This window comes from Schistocerca cancellata, chromosome 7, assembly GCF_023864275.1.
Source record: "Schistocerca cancellata isolate TAMUIC-IGC-003103 chromosome 7, iqSchCanc2.1, whole genome shotgun sequence".
NCBI lineage: Eukaryota > Metazoa > Arthropoda > Insecta > Orthoptera > Acrididae > Schistocerca > Schistocerca cancellata.
Genome location: NC_064632.1, coordinates 105,865,222 through 105,884,573, shown reverse-complemented (window position 1 = coordinate 105,884,573; position 19,352 = coordinate 105,865,222). Strand labels below are relative to the sequence as shown.

Sequence of the window (19,352 nt, the reverse complement as noted above, 5' to 3'; positions counted from 1 at the left end):
GTCAAGAGCTGCTTATTGCCATTGACAGCTCCTCCTCATCCACTAAAATATGGGAATAAAAAAAAAAAAGATTTCAGGAAAGCACAAGGCGTTCTAACTAATGGATATATTTAGCAACAGACCACTCATGAAGACATTGCAAGAGAGAACGCAGATGACAGTAAAATATTTCCACAGGAAATACCTTTACAGAGCCAGAGTTTGTTCTGTTAGTGCCTATCATTAAGCCATGAAGAAGATGAAATACAAAATCGCCTAATAAATGGTGACATCTTTAATCATCCCAACTAGATATAGGAACTTCATGGTGCACAGGTTACTTCACAGGAATATCTCAGTGCTGAACATGGCATTACACAATATTTAAAGTCTTATGTGCTTCATCCAAGGAAATTCTCTTTGCCTTTAACTTAATTTTGTTTGAGGGTCAAGTCTCCAGTCTGCAGAGAGAACCTATATGATCATTCATTAAGAAACAGAAAATGATAATGTATATGCAAGTAATCATTGTAGTTAATCTTCCAATAGCTTCCTCAGAAATATAGTTCAGTGTATGGTTAACATTTACCTGAACTGGTAATTGGAACCAAGTAATCGTAGCAGTCCCTTCCAGTATGAATGCAAACTTAGACAATAAGTCACAACTGGAGTCAGTGGTATAGGACTCATATCAGTGCGAACAGTATTGCAGTAAGCTGTGGTGCATGCTGTCTAGTGTAGCGGTTACCATGGCTGGATGGTGTGCTGTGGGTTGCCGGGTCAAACCCGACCACCAGTAGTTATGAAGGTGGTTTGAAAAGTTCTCAGAATGGAATAGAAAAAAAGTACTTACATCAGTGAAACTTTTTTTTATTTTTCAATGTAGTCTCCTTGTAGATTAATGCACTTGGTCCACCGATGCTCCAGTCCCTTGATCCCATCTCGAAAATGAGTTTCCTCCAGGCCTGCAAAATCGTTGTCAAATCTGGCTATCAAGTCTTCGTTTGAAGTGAATCTTTGTCCACCAAGAAAGATTTTCAGTTTTGGTAAGAGATGGAAGTCTGACGGAGCCATACCAGGTGAATAAGGCAAGTGTGGCAACAACTTATACTTTAGTTCGTGTAATTTGGCATGGCGACAGCACGTGTGTGGGCGCACATTTTCTTGATGGGAGATGACTTTCTTCCTTGCTAAATCTGGCCTTTTTTGTGAATCTTTTGTTGCAATTTGTCCAGGAGGTTAGCATAGTATTATCCAGTAATGGTTTGCCCAATGGGGAGATAATCTACAAACAGAATCTCTTCCGCATCCCAGAACGCTGATGCCATAAACTTTCCCGCCGAAGGAATTGTCTTTGCTTTCTTTGGTGGCAGAGAATCAGCATGTTTCCACTGCTTTGACTGTTGTTTTGTCTATGGGGTATAGTAGTGCACCCAAGTTTCATCTGTAGCCATAAACCGACGCAAAAAAATCTTGTTTGTTTCTTCTAAAATGGGCCAAAAATTGTTACGATACGTCAATTCTCATGCTTCTTTGATCCAGCGTCAAGAACTGTGGCACTCATCTTACAGATAATTTTTTTCATTTCTAATTCTTCAGTTAAAATGTGATATACCCTTTCAGATGGCATCTGGCAGCTGTGAGTAATTTTGTGCACTTTCAATCAGCGATCCTCCATGACCATTTTGTGCACTTTTGCAATGATTTCTGGAGTAGTGACACACCTTGGCTGACTACTGTGTGCTTCACCACCTAAGCTCTCCCGACCAAATTTAAATTCATTTGTTCACTTGGCAACAGTTGAACATGAAGGAGCAAAGTCCCACAGTGTATTCTCAAAATCGGCATGAATGTCCATTGCTTTCATACCTTTCTTTATGAAGTACTGAATCACTGCTCGAATCTCGATTTTTTTTCCATCTTCACAAATCACCATGCAGGAACAACAACAGAGCTATGTCATCACCACAGCTCTCTTCCAAGAGTACTGACGTGGCACATGTTTACAGACAACAGTCCAATGAATATTATGTGAACAACTGTTGTGCTAGCACTGATTTTTCAAACCACCCTTGTATTTGTTGTTCAGTATTGATCATTTCTGGAAGGTTCTTAAAATATCTTATTTTTGTATATTCTGGAATATTCAAAGTTTGTATAAATATGAGAATTCTGGAGTATTCGAAGATTGTATAAATACCAGAATTCTGGAATATTCTGTGTTTGTCTAAATAGCACTCTACATCAGGAGGACAGTTTTGGCTGTATACTGGTGTTCATTTAAATGTCCTTTCAGTACTAAGTATTGTATTTCATTAACTACATTCCTTTGAGATTTGGACATGAGTTTGGTTACGATGTGGCAATATCTTAGAGGGGTTTATTTCGATACTCATTATGTGTATACTACTACTTTGAGACATGACATCATGCTGTAGTCGCAGGAATGAGACTTAAATTTCCTTACTGAATGGTATTTTACGCAAACAATCTGGAATTAGCTCACAGACAAATTACTTCAAGAGTACATTGTTCTTCATGGACAATATTATGAAAAGGAAGTTGCTACTCACCATATAGTGGAGATGCTGAATTGCAGATAGGCATAACAAAAAGAATGTTACAAATAAAGCTTTCGGCCCCTAAGGCCTTCATCAAAAATAGGCTGGTGCTGCTGCTCACAGTGTGGAAACGATTGCCTTAGACTGCAGTTGTGTGTGTGTGTGTGTGTGTGTGTGTGTGTGTGTGTGTGTGTGTGTGTGTTCTGGGCCAAAAGCTTTATTTGGAACAGTCTTTTTGTTTTGGCTATCTGTGACTCAGTATCTCCACTGTATGTTGAATAGCAACTTTCCTTTTCGCAATATTGTTACATTCCATCTTGGATTTTCCATTGTTTGTTCTTCAGGGATGCATTGTAAAATTCATCTTGTTTGCTACAATTCTAAACGGTGTATCACCCTCTGACAAAACTCCTGTGCATCCCTCCCTGTCTGTGAATGGCTTTTCAATTTATCACTTGTCTTATTTTTTTACATCATCATCTTGTCAACTACAGTTGATATAAAAAAAAATAACTACAGGAATAGGCAAAGAAAACAGCCTTTAAAATTTCATCTGAAAGCAAATTCATGTGTGTCTATTTTAACCACCATGTTAGATTTAATCTGTCACAGTTATAGCTAAGAGACGTTCTGAATTTTAAGTAATCAACAAGTTTTTGGCTTTATATTCAAAGAGAAATTAACATGGTGCCTCATCCGAAGGGACTGAAGGAGACATCCTTTGATATTCAGAAAATTTTTAGATTTGAGAACAGAAACAGTTGGGGACAGACAGGTCATGCTAACTGCAATTTTACAGGAGCTTCATTGCCGCATGATGTGGCAAATTGGTAAGGCACTTGGCTCATACTCAGTATAGCAGAGATTCAAATTCTAATCTTGCCTTCAAGATTTAGGTTTTCCTTTGTTTCTGATAGTTACTTAAGGAAAACTTTTTGAAAAGATTGCAGCTCATTTCAGTACAGAAGGTGGATCCACTATGGGGTGAGAGAAGAAAGGGTGGTCTGGAGAATTATGTGCCTAGTAAGTAGATTAAAGACAGAAAATACCCACCATGGTTTAATAATGATCTTCGTACACTGCTTATGAAGCAGAGGCTGTTGCACTCTCAATTCGAGAGAGAAAGCACAAATGACAACACGCAAAGGTTAGTAGAGATTCGCGCATTTGTGGAAAGATATATGTGTGAAGCATACAACTACTACCACTGCTGTTCCTTAGTAAAAGATCTGGCAGAGAACCCGAGCAAATTCTAGTCCTATGTAAAATTGCAAAGTGGGTCTAAGGCTTCTACCCAGTCATGTGTCGACCAGTTTGGTGTGGCAGTTGAAGATAGCAAAACCAAAGCCAAAGTTTTAAATTTCACATTCAAGAAATAGTTGATGCAGGATAGTCATACAAACATACTGTCATTTGACCATTGAACAGACTCCCTTATGGACAACATAGTAATGAGCACCCTAGGGATAGAGAACAACTGAAGGAGTTGAAAACAAATAAGTCACCAGGTTCAGATGGAATCCCAGTTCGGTTTTTCAAAGATTCTTCTACGGAATTTGCCCCCCCCCCCCCCTCCCAATTTGCCCCCCCCCCCTCCATGTATGTAGTTTGCACATTTATTGTGAATCTGTCGCCTAGAGCAAAGCCCCAAGCAACTGGAAAAAAAGTGCAGGTGACTCCTGTGTATAAGTAAGGCAATAGAACGGGCCTGTAAAATTGCAGACCAATACCCCTAACATCAGTTTGCTAAATTGTCGTTGATCATATTTTCAGTTTGAATGTAATAAATTTTCTTGAGACTAAGAAGCTTATGTCCACAGATCAGCATGGTTTTGGAAAGCATCGCTCATGCAAAACTCAGCTTGCCCTTTTCTCACATGATATATTGTGAACTAAGGGTGAAGGGCAACAGGCAGATTCCACATTTATAGATTTCTGAAAAGCGTTTGCCACATTGCAGGCTGTTAAAAGAAGATACGAGCGTATGGAATAGATTCACAGACATGGGAGTGCCTTGAAGACTTCTTAAGTTACAGAACCGTCTGTGTTGACCTCGACAGTGAGTGTTCATCAGAGACGAGGGTATTGTCTGGAGTGCCCAAGGGAATTGTGATAGGACCGCTATTATTCTCCGATACAGCATTAGTAGTGTCCTGCTGGATACACTCACATCATTTAAATATCTGGGCATGGCATTGCAAAGCGATATGAAATGGAACAAGCATGTGAGGATTGTGGTAGGAAAGGTGAATGGTTGACTTCAGTTTATTAGGAGAATTTTAGGATAGTGTGGTTCATCTGTAAAGAAGACTGCATGTAGGACCCTAGCACAATGTATTTTTGAATACTGCTTGAGTGTTTGGTATCCATACCACATCAGATTAATGGAAGACATCGAAGCAATTCAGAGGGGGACTGCTAGATTTGTTATTGGTAGGCTCAAACAACATGCAACTGTTACAGAGATGCTTCTGGAATTGAAATGGGAATTCCTGGAGGAATGGTGACATTCTTTTTGAGGAACACTATTGAGAAGATTTAGAGAACTAGCATGTAAAGCTGACTGCAGAACAGTTCTCTTGCCTCCAACATACATGATGTATAAGTACAATGAAGATAAGATACGAGAAATTAGGGCTTATATGGAGGAATATAGATAATCATTTTTCCTCAAACTATTTGTGAGGGGAACAGGAAAGGAGTATCCTCTGCTATGCTCTGTAAGGTGGATTGCATAGTGTCAATGTAGATGTAGATTAAGGTGAAAGGAATGTTATAGGTTGCTAAGCAGGCATTGGAGGTAGTTTGGTCTCATGGAATTTGGTACTCACTGCAAGACTTTTGTGTAGAGAAATAAAAAGCTGGCAGAAATGTCATTTTACATAGATGAAAATTGTTTTGATGTTATGTATAACTGCTCATTCACCCATCACGAAACTAACATTATCAAGAGGGGTTGTAGAGCAAGGAGATGAGGTAGGGTTGAGAAGAGAAATTCATAGCTGCTTATTAAATGGTGGTTGTGTGCGACTGTAAAGGGGCAGGGGATGGAGGTATGAGCTGGGTGACACAAGGATTGATATGGGTTTTAGCTCAAACTAATATAGATTTTGTGTCATTTCTGGTCAGTGTAGTAGATGACAAAGAATTGTTTCTGCTTTTAAGAGCTAGTGAAAGAGTGTGCATCGTTGATTAGTGTCATGTTTGTATAAGATTGCAACACCTAAATAATCTGTTATACCCATTTGTGTGTGTGTGTGTGTGTTGTGAGTTCCTGTGCATGCTGTGGGGAATGCAATTGTGAATTTAGCAGATGGTAAGGTTTGGCTAATTGTGGTCTGACACTATGAATGATTGATGAAGGGGTTGATATTGTTCTCTGGCCTGCAGTTGTATTGGCAGGTAGTGGTATTCTGATTGACAGGCTCAGTCAGGCCCTTTCGTAGTGTTCAGAATGATGCTTTATTGTAGAAGTGTAAGAGATTCAGTGTGGGACATTGGGTATTGTAATACCTGAGATAACATAAAAAGTTTTTTCGTGGCAGGAGCAGAGTTGGTTTATGGATACCTGTGCCATAGTTAATTAAAGGGTGTACGTGTTTAAGGGCGATTGTTAATTATGAATTGTTCTGTTATTCTTGCCACAATATCCATATTCTATAACTGTAGTCTTTCTTGTCAAATTATAGTTATCAAAGTATAAATAATTGTTATAATTAATTATTGCTTATATAGTAATTACTTATTATGTCATTAATATCCTGTGAAAGAGTATTTATATTACAATTGTGTCTTCTTTGCAGACGATGTTGGTGACCAGCTTTGTGAACGTGTTTTGTCTGTATTATTTGAAGTTTGGTTACTGGCCTGTGTACGATGTTTCCCATCCCCACCATTGTGGAAAACATTGCGTGAGACGTGCATGAATTGGCGGCATCGTGTGGCTCTTGTTGAGCAATGGAACCGTGTTAACATTTTGTTAACTGCTCGTCTGTTGGAGTTCATGTATGGTCCATCCTTTCCAGAAATTAAGATACGTAAGTATGAAGGAAATTGGAGTGCTGAAATAATAAATGTAAAATATATTACAGATTGTTACATGTTTTCAACTTTGGAAAAAAAATTACATGGGGTTAACATTCAGATGTCAAAACTCATTAAATGAGGCTGTCAGTGCAAACTGTTGATTGCCATAAACATTGCTCATTGTATTGCAAAGTACAAACACACTTCACAGACCCTCTTGAAGCTGCATTCTACTGTCTCTTGTGTGCTTCCATTCTTCACAGAGGTACTACTGCCACAATGTACAGCTGACGTAGTGGAAGAAATGACTTTGTGACCTAGTAGATAGGAAGTCTGCTAGCAAAAGACAGTGATCTGAATTTGTGTCATAGTGTAGCTTGCTCTGATATGAAACTCTTTGGTAAAGTACCCGGAGAAACCAAATATTTTGACAGGCAGCAAAAATGGACTTAAATACAGACCTAAATTAGCTGTTCCCAACAAATTGCCCTGTGCAATAAACTGAGTGATGTAGTCCAGTGGTTGAGGCCCTGAACTCCCTTGTATTCAGAAACAGCAGGATTTGAATGTCTGCTTGCCCATTGTTTTTAGGTTTTCTGAACTTTCCTAACTCACTTCAGGTGATTTCCTTCATCGATATTCACAACTGAGTCCCTCCCTGGTTCATTCTGAGCAAAGTACTCTGTCTTTAATGAACTCATGTTCCATGACATTAAATTCTAACATCATTTTCTTTTTGTGTACCATAGATTTGTTACTGAAGAGAAATAAGTAATCAGTTACATAGATAAGGATTATGTTAAAGGAACTTAACAAGAAAACCAAAAACTTAATTTAGAAGCAATTTTTAATTGACATTCAATATACATAATGTGGGAAACACAGAAATTGAACCATCATTATAAACACAAAAACAACTTATTGATAATTTTTCTGAGTGTGGTGTATCTTCAAGCAAGGCTCCATACACAACCTTGTGAAAACGGTTACAAAATTGCTGACATGACAGGTATACATATGTGGAGGAGACTTGAGAACACATAAAATCTGACTCCCGATGTTTCAGAGCAACAGAAAAAGATTTGACATGAAAATAGTGACTTCCAATGTACAGAGAAACTAGAAATTGTAGCTAGCATGATAATAGTGTGCCACATGGAATTGTAAGGAAGGAGCCAAACACACAAGTGTGCAGCTGCAGGTTTAATGTACCTCTCACCTTTGGCAGTGTCATTTGTAAATCAATCAACACTGTTGTTTGGATTCCGTAATAGATTAGATGCTATACCTCCCACTTTGGATAATGCCAAGGGAAAATTACATCAATAAAACTCTTAGTAATGATTTCTTTGTTCAAGCCAATCTTTGGCTTGGGTTTGCATATAATGGACTAACACAGTCCAACTTAGTATTGAAATGAACTGTACCAGCACTACGTAGCAATGATAAATATGAGCTTGTCTGTTCTAGTTTTGTAGAAGTTTTATGTTGTCCAGAATTCAATAAGAGTGAATGGTGTACACGTCCCCTCATGGGATCCAGTCCATCATGAGGGAATTAGGTTGGCCACTGAGGCATTTTGAATGAGCTTGATTCCAAGCCTCTTCACTGAAGCTGGTGACACACCACTTCAAATCAAATGATGAGCATACAAATGTAGTCTGTATGTCGGGTGCCTGCATACTATAATTTTGTTTGTCCTCTCATTGAGCAACATTTAAATAGTAGTCAGTGAGCAAGAGGGCATTTGGGATCCAAGTAAAGAACAAACTTTTGAAAATGGATGTGCCAAATATTAAGATTTTAGTCTAAGTGTGGAGTAAATCTCACCTTGGCTTCTTCAGAGTTTAAATTTCACTAATTGTAGAAAATAGTGTTCTGAATGTTATTTTGAGATACTTGTTTGGCTACATTTTAACTGAACATCAGAAATTCAAGCTTGTGTATACAGGTCAATCAAAACAGGAATAATTTCTGAGGTGCTCAGTAGTTTCTGTAATTGTGTCTTCAGGATTTACATACTGCAGGATTTACAGGATTTACTACAGGATTTACATACATGCTGAGGTGTGCAAAACTCCTGAAAACATTGGAGCAGATGAGGTGAGACCAAGGTACAATATTTCTCATCTGATCTGATATGTTTAGTGCTCTTCAGACACATCAACAAATGATACATAATATTCTGGTCACTTTTCTCTCATTACGACACCATGGGAAGGCGGTGATATTCTGCTAAACATTGATCACACTGGAATGAAGAGAAATGAATGATGTAGCAGCCAAGGCAACCAATAAGGGGGCCTGAGTTGAACAATATGGCATTCTGTTACAGGCTGTAAACTCACTGTCGAGTCAGAAGGCCATACATTAGTAGTAGGAACAATAGCTGGTGGCGAAGGACAACAAATTATTCATGGCTCTTTTCATTGTGGTTACAGCCATGGGATGAGGTTTCACTCATGCGTCTTTTGTGGGACATAGCACTTCAGGCATGGCTTTTTGCCCAGTGATAAGATCCACCCAATTGTAGTGCCTGTGGTCTACATATTTCAGTAGACCATTTTCTGACAAAGTGTAGTTTATATTCTGACTACAGGGCAGTGACAACATTAAGTGGGGTCTAACCTCTGTTGTAGCAGATGATGAGACAAGTGTGGTATGTGTTTTAAGATTTTGTCCAGCCTCCAGTCTAAACTCTCAGGGTGGAGGTTTTAAGGTGTTACAGCATGGCTGACTTATCCTTTTTTAGTCCAGTGATCAACCAGTTACAAATTTTGCTATACTATTTTTAATTATAATTTCTCTAATAATCCAAAGTTTTGAAACTTTTATGGTATTGGATTATAGGGATTAAGGATCTTTCAATTGTTGTTCAAATTTTGTAGTTGTTTCTCTCTCAACTGCACTTGTCTCATAGCAGTAATTTGCAACTGCAAAAGACCCAGCTATTGTGTGCCAAATCAAACATATTGTCACCTCTTTGAAACAGACATAACCAGTTTTTTTTTCCACCCATGTCCTAGCCAAGCTTGTGGTCCATCTCTAATGTCAATGTGATGTTTACCCCAGTCTTCCTTCATTGTGCATGTAAAGTTCAGGTGAAGTGGTAAGATTGATAACAAATGTAATAAACGTAAAAAAAGATGGAAAGAAAGAAATTCTCAGCTCCAGTTTCAATGAGCTTAATGCAGTTAGTGTGATGAGATTGCTCTCCACTTCCCTATTCTAGTAAAAACTTGCTCTAAATGTTCAGAAATGTAAGATTTTGCACTTCATAAAAACGAAAAAATGTGGTATACTATGACTGTAATATTAATGAGTCATGGTTGGAATCAGCCAACTGATACAAATACTCATGTGTAACACACTATATGGCTATGAAATGTAATGATCACATAGGATCAGTTGTGGATAAAGCTGATGGTGACTTCGGTTTATTGGTAGAATACTTGGGAAGTGCAATCAGTCTACAAGAGAGTTTGCTTACATGCCACTCTTGTGACCCATCCTAGAATATTGCTCAAATGCATGGGACCCATACCAGATAGGACTAAGAGGGGACATTGCACATATACAAAAAAGGGTGGCATGAATGGTCACAGGGTTTTTTAATCCATTTTAAAGTGTCACAGAGATGCTGAAGGAACTGGAATGACAGACTCTTGGAGACAGATGTAAACTATCCCAAGAAAGTCTATTAATAAAGTTTCAAGAACCAGCTTGAAATGATTATTCTGAGGATATACTACAACCACCTACATATCACCCACTCAGGGATCGAAAGGATAAGATTAGAATAATTGTTGCGTGCACAGAGGCATTCATTCTTCCTACACTCTATATGTAAATGAAACAGGAAGAAACCTTAATAATTGGTGCAATGGGACATTGCTTCTGCCGTGCACCTCACGGTGGTTTACAGGGTATAGATGTAGGTGGAAACATTGTTGTGTAGTAAGAGCCTCTTACTATTTTCCGCTTTTACAAGCAGTTGGATGATGTTACTCTGCACTCCAACACAGTTCATGAATAGAAGACAATGTTCATAGCATTCTTCACTTTTTCACTTCTGCCATTTCACTGTTCTGGGGCCTCTGGTGTAATGGTGGATCTACATTTTATGTACAGTCACATAACATCACCAAAACTTGAAGTGACGGAAACATGCCAGTTTCATATCACACCTGTTTGAAAATTTAAACAGAACCGTTTCAAAATCACACTAAGTACAGTTGTGCCCTAGCAAAATTTCCCAAAATTTCATCATAATTTACCAGACTTATCATTCCACCTTTACAAACAGAATCCACCAAGTAATTTTATCAAACCCAAATGAGCACAGAAAAGGAAGTTGTTAGTGTAAGAATACAATTACATTTGGGTCTTCAAAGAACGAACCCACTTTCATTGCATCCAAATATGTCAAGTGTTTAACTGGTGTGCTGAAGGTAAATATTTTCGCTTTATTTATGGTCTGTAAAAACAGGTAGATTAAGTGCTGCACAGAATCATAAATTAAGTTAAATTACACCAGCAAAGGAGATATTATGTAACTCTATTAACCAAATAGGATATAATTTAGAGATTGCCACCATTAATAATATTTAAATGTTATTGTTCTGTTTAACAGCGGAGGAGGATGCTCAGTTGATACCAGCAAATGCCAGTAGAGACTGCATAGCACAGAGCTGGTTTCGATTTCTACACTGCCTTGGAAACCCAGTGAACCTTTGTCGTCCCTCAGTTGTAAGTCAGACCCAGAAGTTCCTGCAGTTTGCAATTATTAGTGAAACTGTCGTCGATCCTAGCCAGCATCCATGTCTTTCAGCACTGCCACTAATCTTTCTAAAAGCAATAAAAGGGATTGCAGGACTAGTTGACGCTTTTTTGGGTAAGTACACATGACAGCTGGTTTGTAATGATAACTGCATGAAAATTGCTGTGTGTGTGTGTGTGTGTGGATTTTTTTTTTTTTTTTAATGGCAGTGTTAGTATGTCAGAACTGTTACATAAAGAGCATGCAGTTTCATTAATGGGATCATTTACAAGAAGTGTTACAGTGGTTAAAACTATATGACTAATTCTCCATCTATACTATATGGTATGTTAATTATACTGCTACTACTAGTACTACTAGGTGTATTTGTAATTTTCTAGTTTATCAAATGTTTTGTAATTGGTAATTCATTCATGATACTCTTTTGGCTTAGTAAGCTCCTTATGGGAAAGAACTATCTGCGGTTACTTGTGTACGGACCCATTTAGGTGCATTTGGGATAACCTTTGTTGTTTGGATGAGAATATTCTAGTTTTGGGCTTGCTAGAAATATGTTGCAACTGGGTATAAAAAATTTGTCAAGTTTGATGGCCATTGTATCATCCATTGTCGAACTCAAAGAATTGACCACCAAAAGTGTTATGTGCCTTTTAGGTATGCCCACTCAGAGTAATAGAACAGTTTTTTTTTCTTTACCATAGCAGTAAATAATTAGGATGACATCTAGCTAGCTCCATAAATAGCATAGGTAAGAGCTATCTATTTTCCAGTAGCTTGTAGTTGTAAAACCAGATATTCAAGAAGTGAAAGGGTAGAGTGATGTGTCAGTGATTAGGCTTTGAAAAGACCAATCATATCTGGAACATGGAGAGATCACACGTAGTGCTTCACTGCTTTCATCACTGCAAAAACTTAGTTACTGATTCTTCAATTATCTTTGGTTGTGATGCCCTTTGACTCGCAACCATTTCATAGTTTTGTGGCAGGTGGTTTAAATTTGGCCAGTGACTCACTGTGAAGGTGGCTGTAAGTTTATCAACTGAAATACTGGGAGGAGAAATAATACTATCATGGGTGCAAGCCTGAAAGATGCTTGAATAACCTATTAAGTATCTGTTACTTGTGTCAACTACTTGCTATTATTAACATCCAATCAGTAAAGACGGTGTGAATGGGTGGACACATGAAAAACCAACAAAGAAATCTGTGTGTGAGTTAAGGTTGCAAACTCACTGCCACAATGAATTTATTATTCATAACTGTTCTCAACAGTCCTAGAAGGTGTCTCAGATCCTTCACGTGGGAAACTGAACTATATATATATATTTTAAATTAACCTGAACCATCTTAATTTTTCTGATTACATTGTGCTGTTTACCTCTAAAGCAATTATAGTACAACAATAAATGTATGAAACTTAAAAGAGTAAGTTTGAAAGTAGGCCTGAAAATCAATCACAGTATGACTAAAATAATGTATAATCAATGTTTTAAGAAGGCAAAGTAAAGACTAACTATGAGATCTTAGAACTAGTTCATCATGTTAGGTATTTAGGTTGTTTGGAGGTAACAACTGGATGAACAGCAATAACAGAAGAATAAAAATGGGGTGGATTGCTTCAGGTAAACTAAATAGGGCTTTCAAAATTAAGCTGGTGATTAATCAGAAAAAAATAAAGTTTACAAACATTGCCTAGTACAAGTTTTGACTTATGTCTTTTAATGCAAAAACCAATCAAAAGCTGAGGATTGCTCCAAAAATAATGAAGATATACATAGAGAGAATTACTAGAGGGATAGAAAACTGACAGAGTCACCAGGAAGCCCACTGGAATGGAGAACATAATCATAACAGTTATGAAAACGAAGTAGAGGTGGACTGGTGAAAAGATGGTAGATGAGATCAGAACATTACTTGCTCCACTCCAGAAAATAAGCAGATGCCCATACAATGACCGAACAAAAGGTGGATAGGCATAATTAGCAACTTATTGGCATATAACAATTGCCTGGCTTCCAGGGAAAAATCTGAAAGCAGTGCTCATCAAGTAGTGAATCAAATGTTGTTGTTGTTGTTGTTGTTGTTATTGTTGGTGGTGGTGGTGATTAGGATGGTGGTTGTGATGAAAATGAACTAAGAGCATTTACCCTTTGAGAAATTGTCACCCTTTTAGACCAAAAACTGACATGATTGCAGAATATGTCATTATAATATAGCTGCACAACACTTTTGTCTTTAATCAGACTGTTATTTTCTTGTGCAGAGATATCGTTAAAATGAATACTACTAGATTGATATAGGAACAGATTATGTAACCAAAGTACAAGATGAATGAAAAGGGGGAAAATAAAATGGATGATTCAGTCTGGTATTTAATATCCAAGATTCTAGTGGACTTGAAGATTAGATTCATTTATCTTAAATTAAGACCATTTATACTTACCACAATGTGCTACTTTGCATATAAGAATTTTGGCCCCGTGAAACTGCTGTTCAACTGAAAGACATCTTCAGGAGAATTTGGCATAGCCACTCAAATAAAGAAACATGAAAGATGACTAAGTCCCTGGGTTATTCAGTGACTTATTGTGTATGCAATAGTAAGTGTGTCAAGCATACCTAGAAGAAAGTAAATTAGTGAAATTAGCCATTGAGTATAATCCATATGCGAAACAAAGAACCCATTTTAAATCCCATCACACACAGTCTTCTTCATTTCAGCACTCATAAAGTTTTCCCAGAAAGCCAATACCATATCATAGCTGCAGGAAAATCAGGCTAGCATAAATACCTTTTCTTGCAAGAATACATGTGAAAACATATATCAGTATGTACCATCTCTCCCAAACACCTAACACAGGCTACAGATAAATAACATCAAAAATTATCATACCTTCAAACACTAGTTTCGAGTGCTGAGTTTCATGATTCTGCTTAGCTGATAAGGATTACAAAGTGTGCATCAGGTAAATGTGCAGTGTACGCCTCTCCACAGAGTGATAAGTTAATTCTCTTTCTTTGACTCGGTAATAAACAAGTCAACTGCCTGTCATGTGCATCAAATTAGACACACCAAAAATTGGAAAATCCACGATGGAATGTAACAATATTATGAAAAGGAAAGTTGCTAATCACCATATAGGGGAGATGCTGAGTTACAGATAGGCACAACAAAAAGACTATCACAAATAAGCTTTCAGGCAGCAAGACCTTCAACAAAAATACACAACACAAAACACACACACACACACACACACACACACACACACACACACACACACACACACACGACTGCTGTCTCTGGCAACTGAAGCCACACTGCAAGCAGCAGCACCAGTACATCATGGGAGTGGTGACTGGGTGGAGGTAAGGAGAAGGCTGGGGCGGGGAGGGGGAGGGATAGTATGGTAGGGGTGGGGGACAGTGAAGTGCTGCTGGGGAGTGCGCAGGGACGAGGTGGACAGAGGGTAGGGCAGCTGTGTGCAGTCAGGAGATTAGACAGACGGCAGAGGAGAGGTGGGGATGGTGGGTAGCGGAAAAGGAGAGAAGTAAGAAGACTGGGTATGATGGTGGAATGAGGGATATGTGGTGCTGGAATGGGGACAGGGAAGGGGCTGGATGGGTGAGGATAATGACTAATGAAGGTTGAGGCCAAGAGGGTTACGGGAATGTAGGTTATATTGCAGGGAAAGTTCTCACCTGCTCAATTCAGAAAAGCTGTTGTTGGTGGGCAGGATCCATGTGGAGCAGTCATTGAAATGAAAGGTGTTGTGTTGGGCAGCACGCTCAACAATAAGGTGGTCCAATTGTTTGCTGTCCACAGTTTGTCAATGGCCATTCAACTGGACAGACAGATTGTGGGTTGTCATGCCCACATAGGATGCAGCACATTGGTTGCAGCTTAACTTGTAGATCACATGACTGGTTTTGCAGGTAGCCCTGCCTGTGATGGGATAGGTGATGTGTGTGACCAGACTGAAGTAGGTGGTGGTGGGAGGATGTATGGGACAGGTGTTGCAGCTAGATCTATTACAGGGATATGAGCCATGAGGTAAGGGTTGGAAGCAGAGATTGTGTAGGGATGGACGAGTATATTGTGTACTGGGGAGGACATTTCTCATTTCAGGGCATGAGATGAGGTAGTTGAAAGCCTGGCAGAGAATGTAATTTAGTTGCTTCAGTCTGGGGTGGTACTGAGCTAAGAGGGGAATGCTCCTCAGTGGCCATACTGTGAGACTTTGAGAGTTTGTGGATGACTGCAAAGATAAGGCACAGATTATTTGTTTTTGTACAAGGTTGGGAAGATAAATACTGTCCGTGAAGGCTTCAGTGAGACCCTCAATATATTTCGAGTGAGACTGCTTGTCACTGCAGGTGTGATGACCACGGGTGGCTAGGCTGTATGGAAGGGAATTCTTGGTATGGAGCGGGTGGCAGCTGCCGAAGTGGAGGTATTGCTGGTGGTTAGTGTGTTTGATATGGACGTAGATACTGATGTTGCCATCTTTGAGTGTGGCAGTCAACATCTAGAAAGGTGGCTTGTTGGGTTGAGTAGGACCAGGTGAAATAAATGGGGGAGAAGCTGTTGAGGTTTTGGAGGCATGTGGATAGGGTGTCCTCACCCTTGATCCAGATCGCAAAGAGGTCATCAGTGAATCTGAACCAGGTGAGGGGTTTAGGATTCTGGGTGTTTAGGAATGATTTTTCTAGATGACTTATGAGTAGGTTAGCATAGGATGATGCCATGCAGGTGCCCATAGCCATACCCCAAATTTGTTTGTAGGTAATGCCTTCAAAGGAGAAGTTATTGTGGGTGGGGATATAGTTGCTTATGGTGACTAGGAAGGAGGTTATTGGTTTGGAATCTGTAGGGCGTTGGAAAAGGCAGTGTTCTATTGTGGTAAGGCCATGGGCATTAGGGATGTTGGTGTAAAGGGAGGTGGGATCAGTAGTGATGAGCAGGGCACTGTTTGGTAAAGTGACAGGGACTGTAGCAAGCCTGTGGATGAAATGGTTGGTGTCTTTTATATAGGGGGTAGGTTCTGGGTAATAGGTTGAAGGTGATTGTCTGTGATAGCAGAGATTCTCTCAGTGGGGGCACAGTATCCCGCCACAATGGGGCATCCTGGGTAGTTGGGTTTATGGACTTTAGGAAGCACTTGGAAGGTAGGAGTGCTGGGAGTGTTAGGGGTGAGCAGCGAGATGGATTCCAGGGAGAGGTTCTGGGATGGGCCTAAGGATTTGAGGAGTGACTGGAGATCTTGCTGGATTTCTGAAATGGGGTAATTGTGGCAAGATTTGTTGGTGGATGTATCTGTCAGCTGGCAGAGTCATTCTGCCAGGTAATGCTTGTGGTTCAGAACAATAGTGGTGGAACCTTTGTCCACAGGTAGTATTATGAGGTTGGGATTATTTTTTAGATGGTGGACTGCAGTTCTTTCTGTGGATGTAAGGGTAGTTTGCATGTTGAGGGATTTGGGGATTAATGATGAGGCAAGGTTTGAGGTTAAGAAATTCTGGAAAGTTAACAGGGGGTGATTGGGGGGCAGTGGGGGTGGACCACAGTTGGATGGCAGAGTGAACTGAGTCAGGCAGGGTTCAACATTGGTCTTTGGTTGAGTCTGAAGGTTAGTGTTGGTGACAAAAAAGCGTTTCCACTGTAGGGACCGGGAGAAGGTGAGAAGACATTTAACAAGTCCTGTATGATTGAATTTGGGAATGGGGCAAAAGTTGAGGTCTTTAGCAAGGACTGATATTTCTGTGGGGCTAACGCTTGTGGAGGAAAGGTTCATGACTTTGTTTTGGTTTTGGATTCTGTGTGGTGGTGGGAGTGAGTTTTGGAGGTAGGGTAAATGTAGTAGGTCTGCGAGACAGGGTTTCTCAGCTGTGAGGGGATGTAGAGGAGGTTTGGAGGTTGTTGTAGAAATGGTGGAAGTGGTACTCCAAGGCGGGAGCTGGGTGGAGAGTTTTTTGCGGTTCTAGTTCCTGAATGGCAAGGGTTTAAGTGTGTGTTATGGGCTCCAGGAATTTGGGCTTACATAACAGGAGAATTTTGTGGATGGAGAGAAGGTACTGCAAGGAGGTTTGAGCTTTGTTGATATGGTTTTGCAGGACAGTATTGGTGAGGGGTAAGGATTGGCGGAATATGAAGAGATGGACGTCATTGTGGAAGGAGGGGTGGCAGCTGGAGATGGGTAATTTGATGTTAAGGCCATTTTGGAGGATTCCGTGAGCCAAGCAACAATGCAGCTGTATATGGGACTGGGTTCTGGCAAGGGTTTAGGAAGCTTCTCTGTATTGATGCAGATGGAAGGAGTAAGGATCCATGCTTATGGAAAAAATGCATAATATTATGTAAATAACATAGAATTACGTCTGAAAAAATCATAAAAATACACCCAAATACGTGAGAAAGATCACGAGGAGGATGAAATTGATGCAAAAGGGGGAAACAAGATGAAATCTGAGGGAGTCAATGATAGGGGAATACAAAAACTCACTAAAATTGGTGTGAAGTCACAACAAAATCAAAGAAAAGATATAAACAATAAGAAAAATATATTACTGTGGGTAGCAGGCCTGATGGTGGATAAGTGTGAAAAAGGGGGATGGCAAATGTGACTGGATGAGGTGAAATTAGTGGGTGCACACTGGGGTAGAACAGAGAAAGAGTGGGAGTGGGGAATGGTTTGTAGGATCTGGGGTACGGCTATGGGTACCCGCATGGCATCATCCTATGCCAACCTATTCATGGGCCAACTAGTTGGGAATCATTCCTATACACCCAGTATCCTCATCCTCTCACCTGCTTCAGATTTATTGATGACATTTTTGTGATCTAGATCAAGGATGAGGACACCTTATCTGCATTTGACCAGAACATCATCATCTTCTCCTCCATTTACTTCACCTGGTCCTACTCAACCAAACAAGCCACCTTCCTAGACGTTGACCTCCACCTCAAAGATGGCTACATCATTATCTATGCCCATATCAAACCTACTGACCACCAGCAATACCTCCACTTCACCATCTGCCACCTGTTCCATACCAAGAATTCCCTTCCATACAGCCTAGCCACATCTACAGTGACAAGTTAAATATACCAAGAGTCTCAATGAGGCCTTTACAGACTGTAATTATTGTCCCAACCTTGTAGAAAACAAATGTTTTATGCCTTATCTTTCCAGTCACCCACAACCTCCCCAATGTCTCACCATCCAGTCACAGATGAGCATTCCCCTCGTAACTCAGTACCATCCAGGACTGGAGCAACTGAATTATATTCTGTGCTGGGGTTTAAACTACCTCTCATCATGCCCTGAAATGACAAATGTCCTCCCCACAATCCTTCCCACCCGTCCCACAGGGTTATTTTGCTGTCCACCGAACCTACACAATATACTTGTCCATCCCTACACAACCTTTGCTCCCAACCCCTTAACTCATGGCTAATATCCCTGTAATAAACCTAGATGCAACACCTGTCCCATACATCCTCCCACAATCACCTACTCCAATTTGGTCACAAACATAATCTATCCCATGAAAGACAGGGCTATCTGTGAAACCAATCATGTGATCTACAAGCTAAGCTGCAACCACTGTGCTGCATTCTGTGTGGGCATGACAACCAACAATCTGTCTGTCTGCTTGAATGGTCGCCGACAAACTGTGGCCAAGAAACAAGTGGACCACCCTATTTCTGCGCACACTGCCCAGCACGACACTCTTCATTTCAGTGACTGTTTCACAGCATGTTCCATATGGATCCTGCCCACCAACACCAGCTTTTCTCACTTGCACACATGGGAACTTTTCCTGCAATATATCCTACATTCCTGTAACCTTCCTGGCCTCGACCTTCGTTAATCATTGTCCTCACCCATCCAGCCTCTTCCCTGTCCACATTCCAGCACTATGCATCCCTCATTCCACCATTGCTCCCAGTCTTCTTACTTCTCTCCTTTTCCACTACACCTCCTTCCCTTCCCCCTCCTCACCTC

The 19,352-nt window shown here is 40.0% G+C and overlaps 1 protein-coding gene across 6 annotated transcripts in view; it reads left to right on the top strand.

The window, feature by feature from the left end:
- Positions 1-19,352, top strand: part of LOC126091976 (ral GTPase-activating protein subunit beta) — a 401,079-nt gene that overhangs the window by 60,872 nt on the left and 320,855 nt on the right. For all 6 annotated transcript variants that reach the window (XM_049907338.1, XM_049907336.1, XM_049907335.1 and 3 more), the window contains 2 exons: positions 6,344-6,577; positions 11,200-11,460. In XM_049907338.1, the coding sequence (XP_049763295.1) occupies positions 6,344-6,577; positions 11,200-11,460 (495 nt within the window). The remainder of the gene's footprint in view (positions 1-6,343; positions 6,578-11,199; positions 11,461-19,352) is intronic.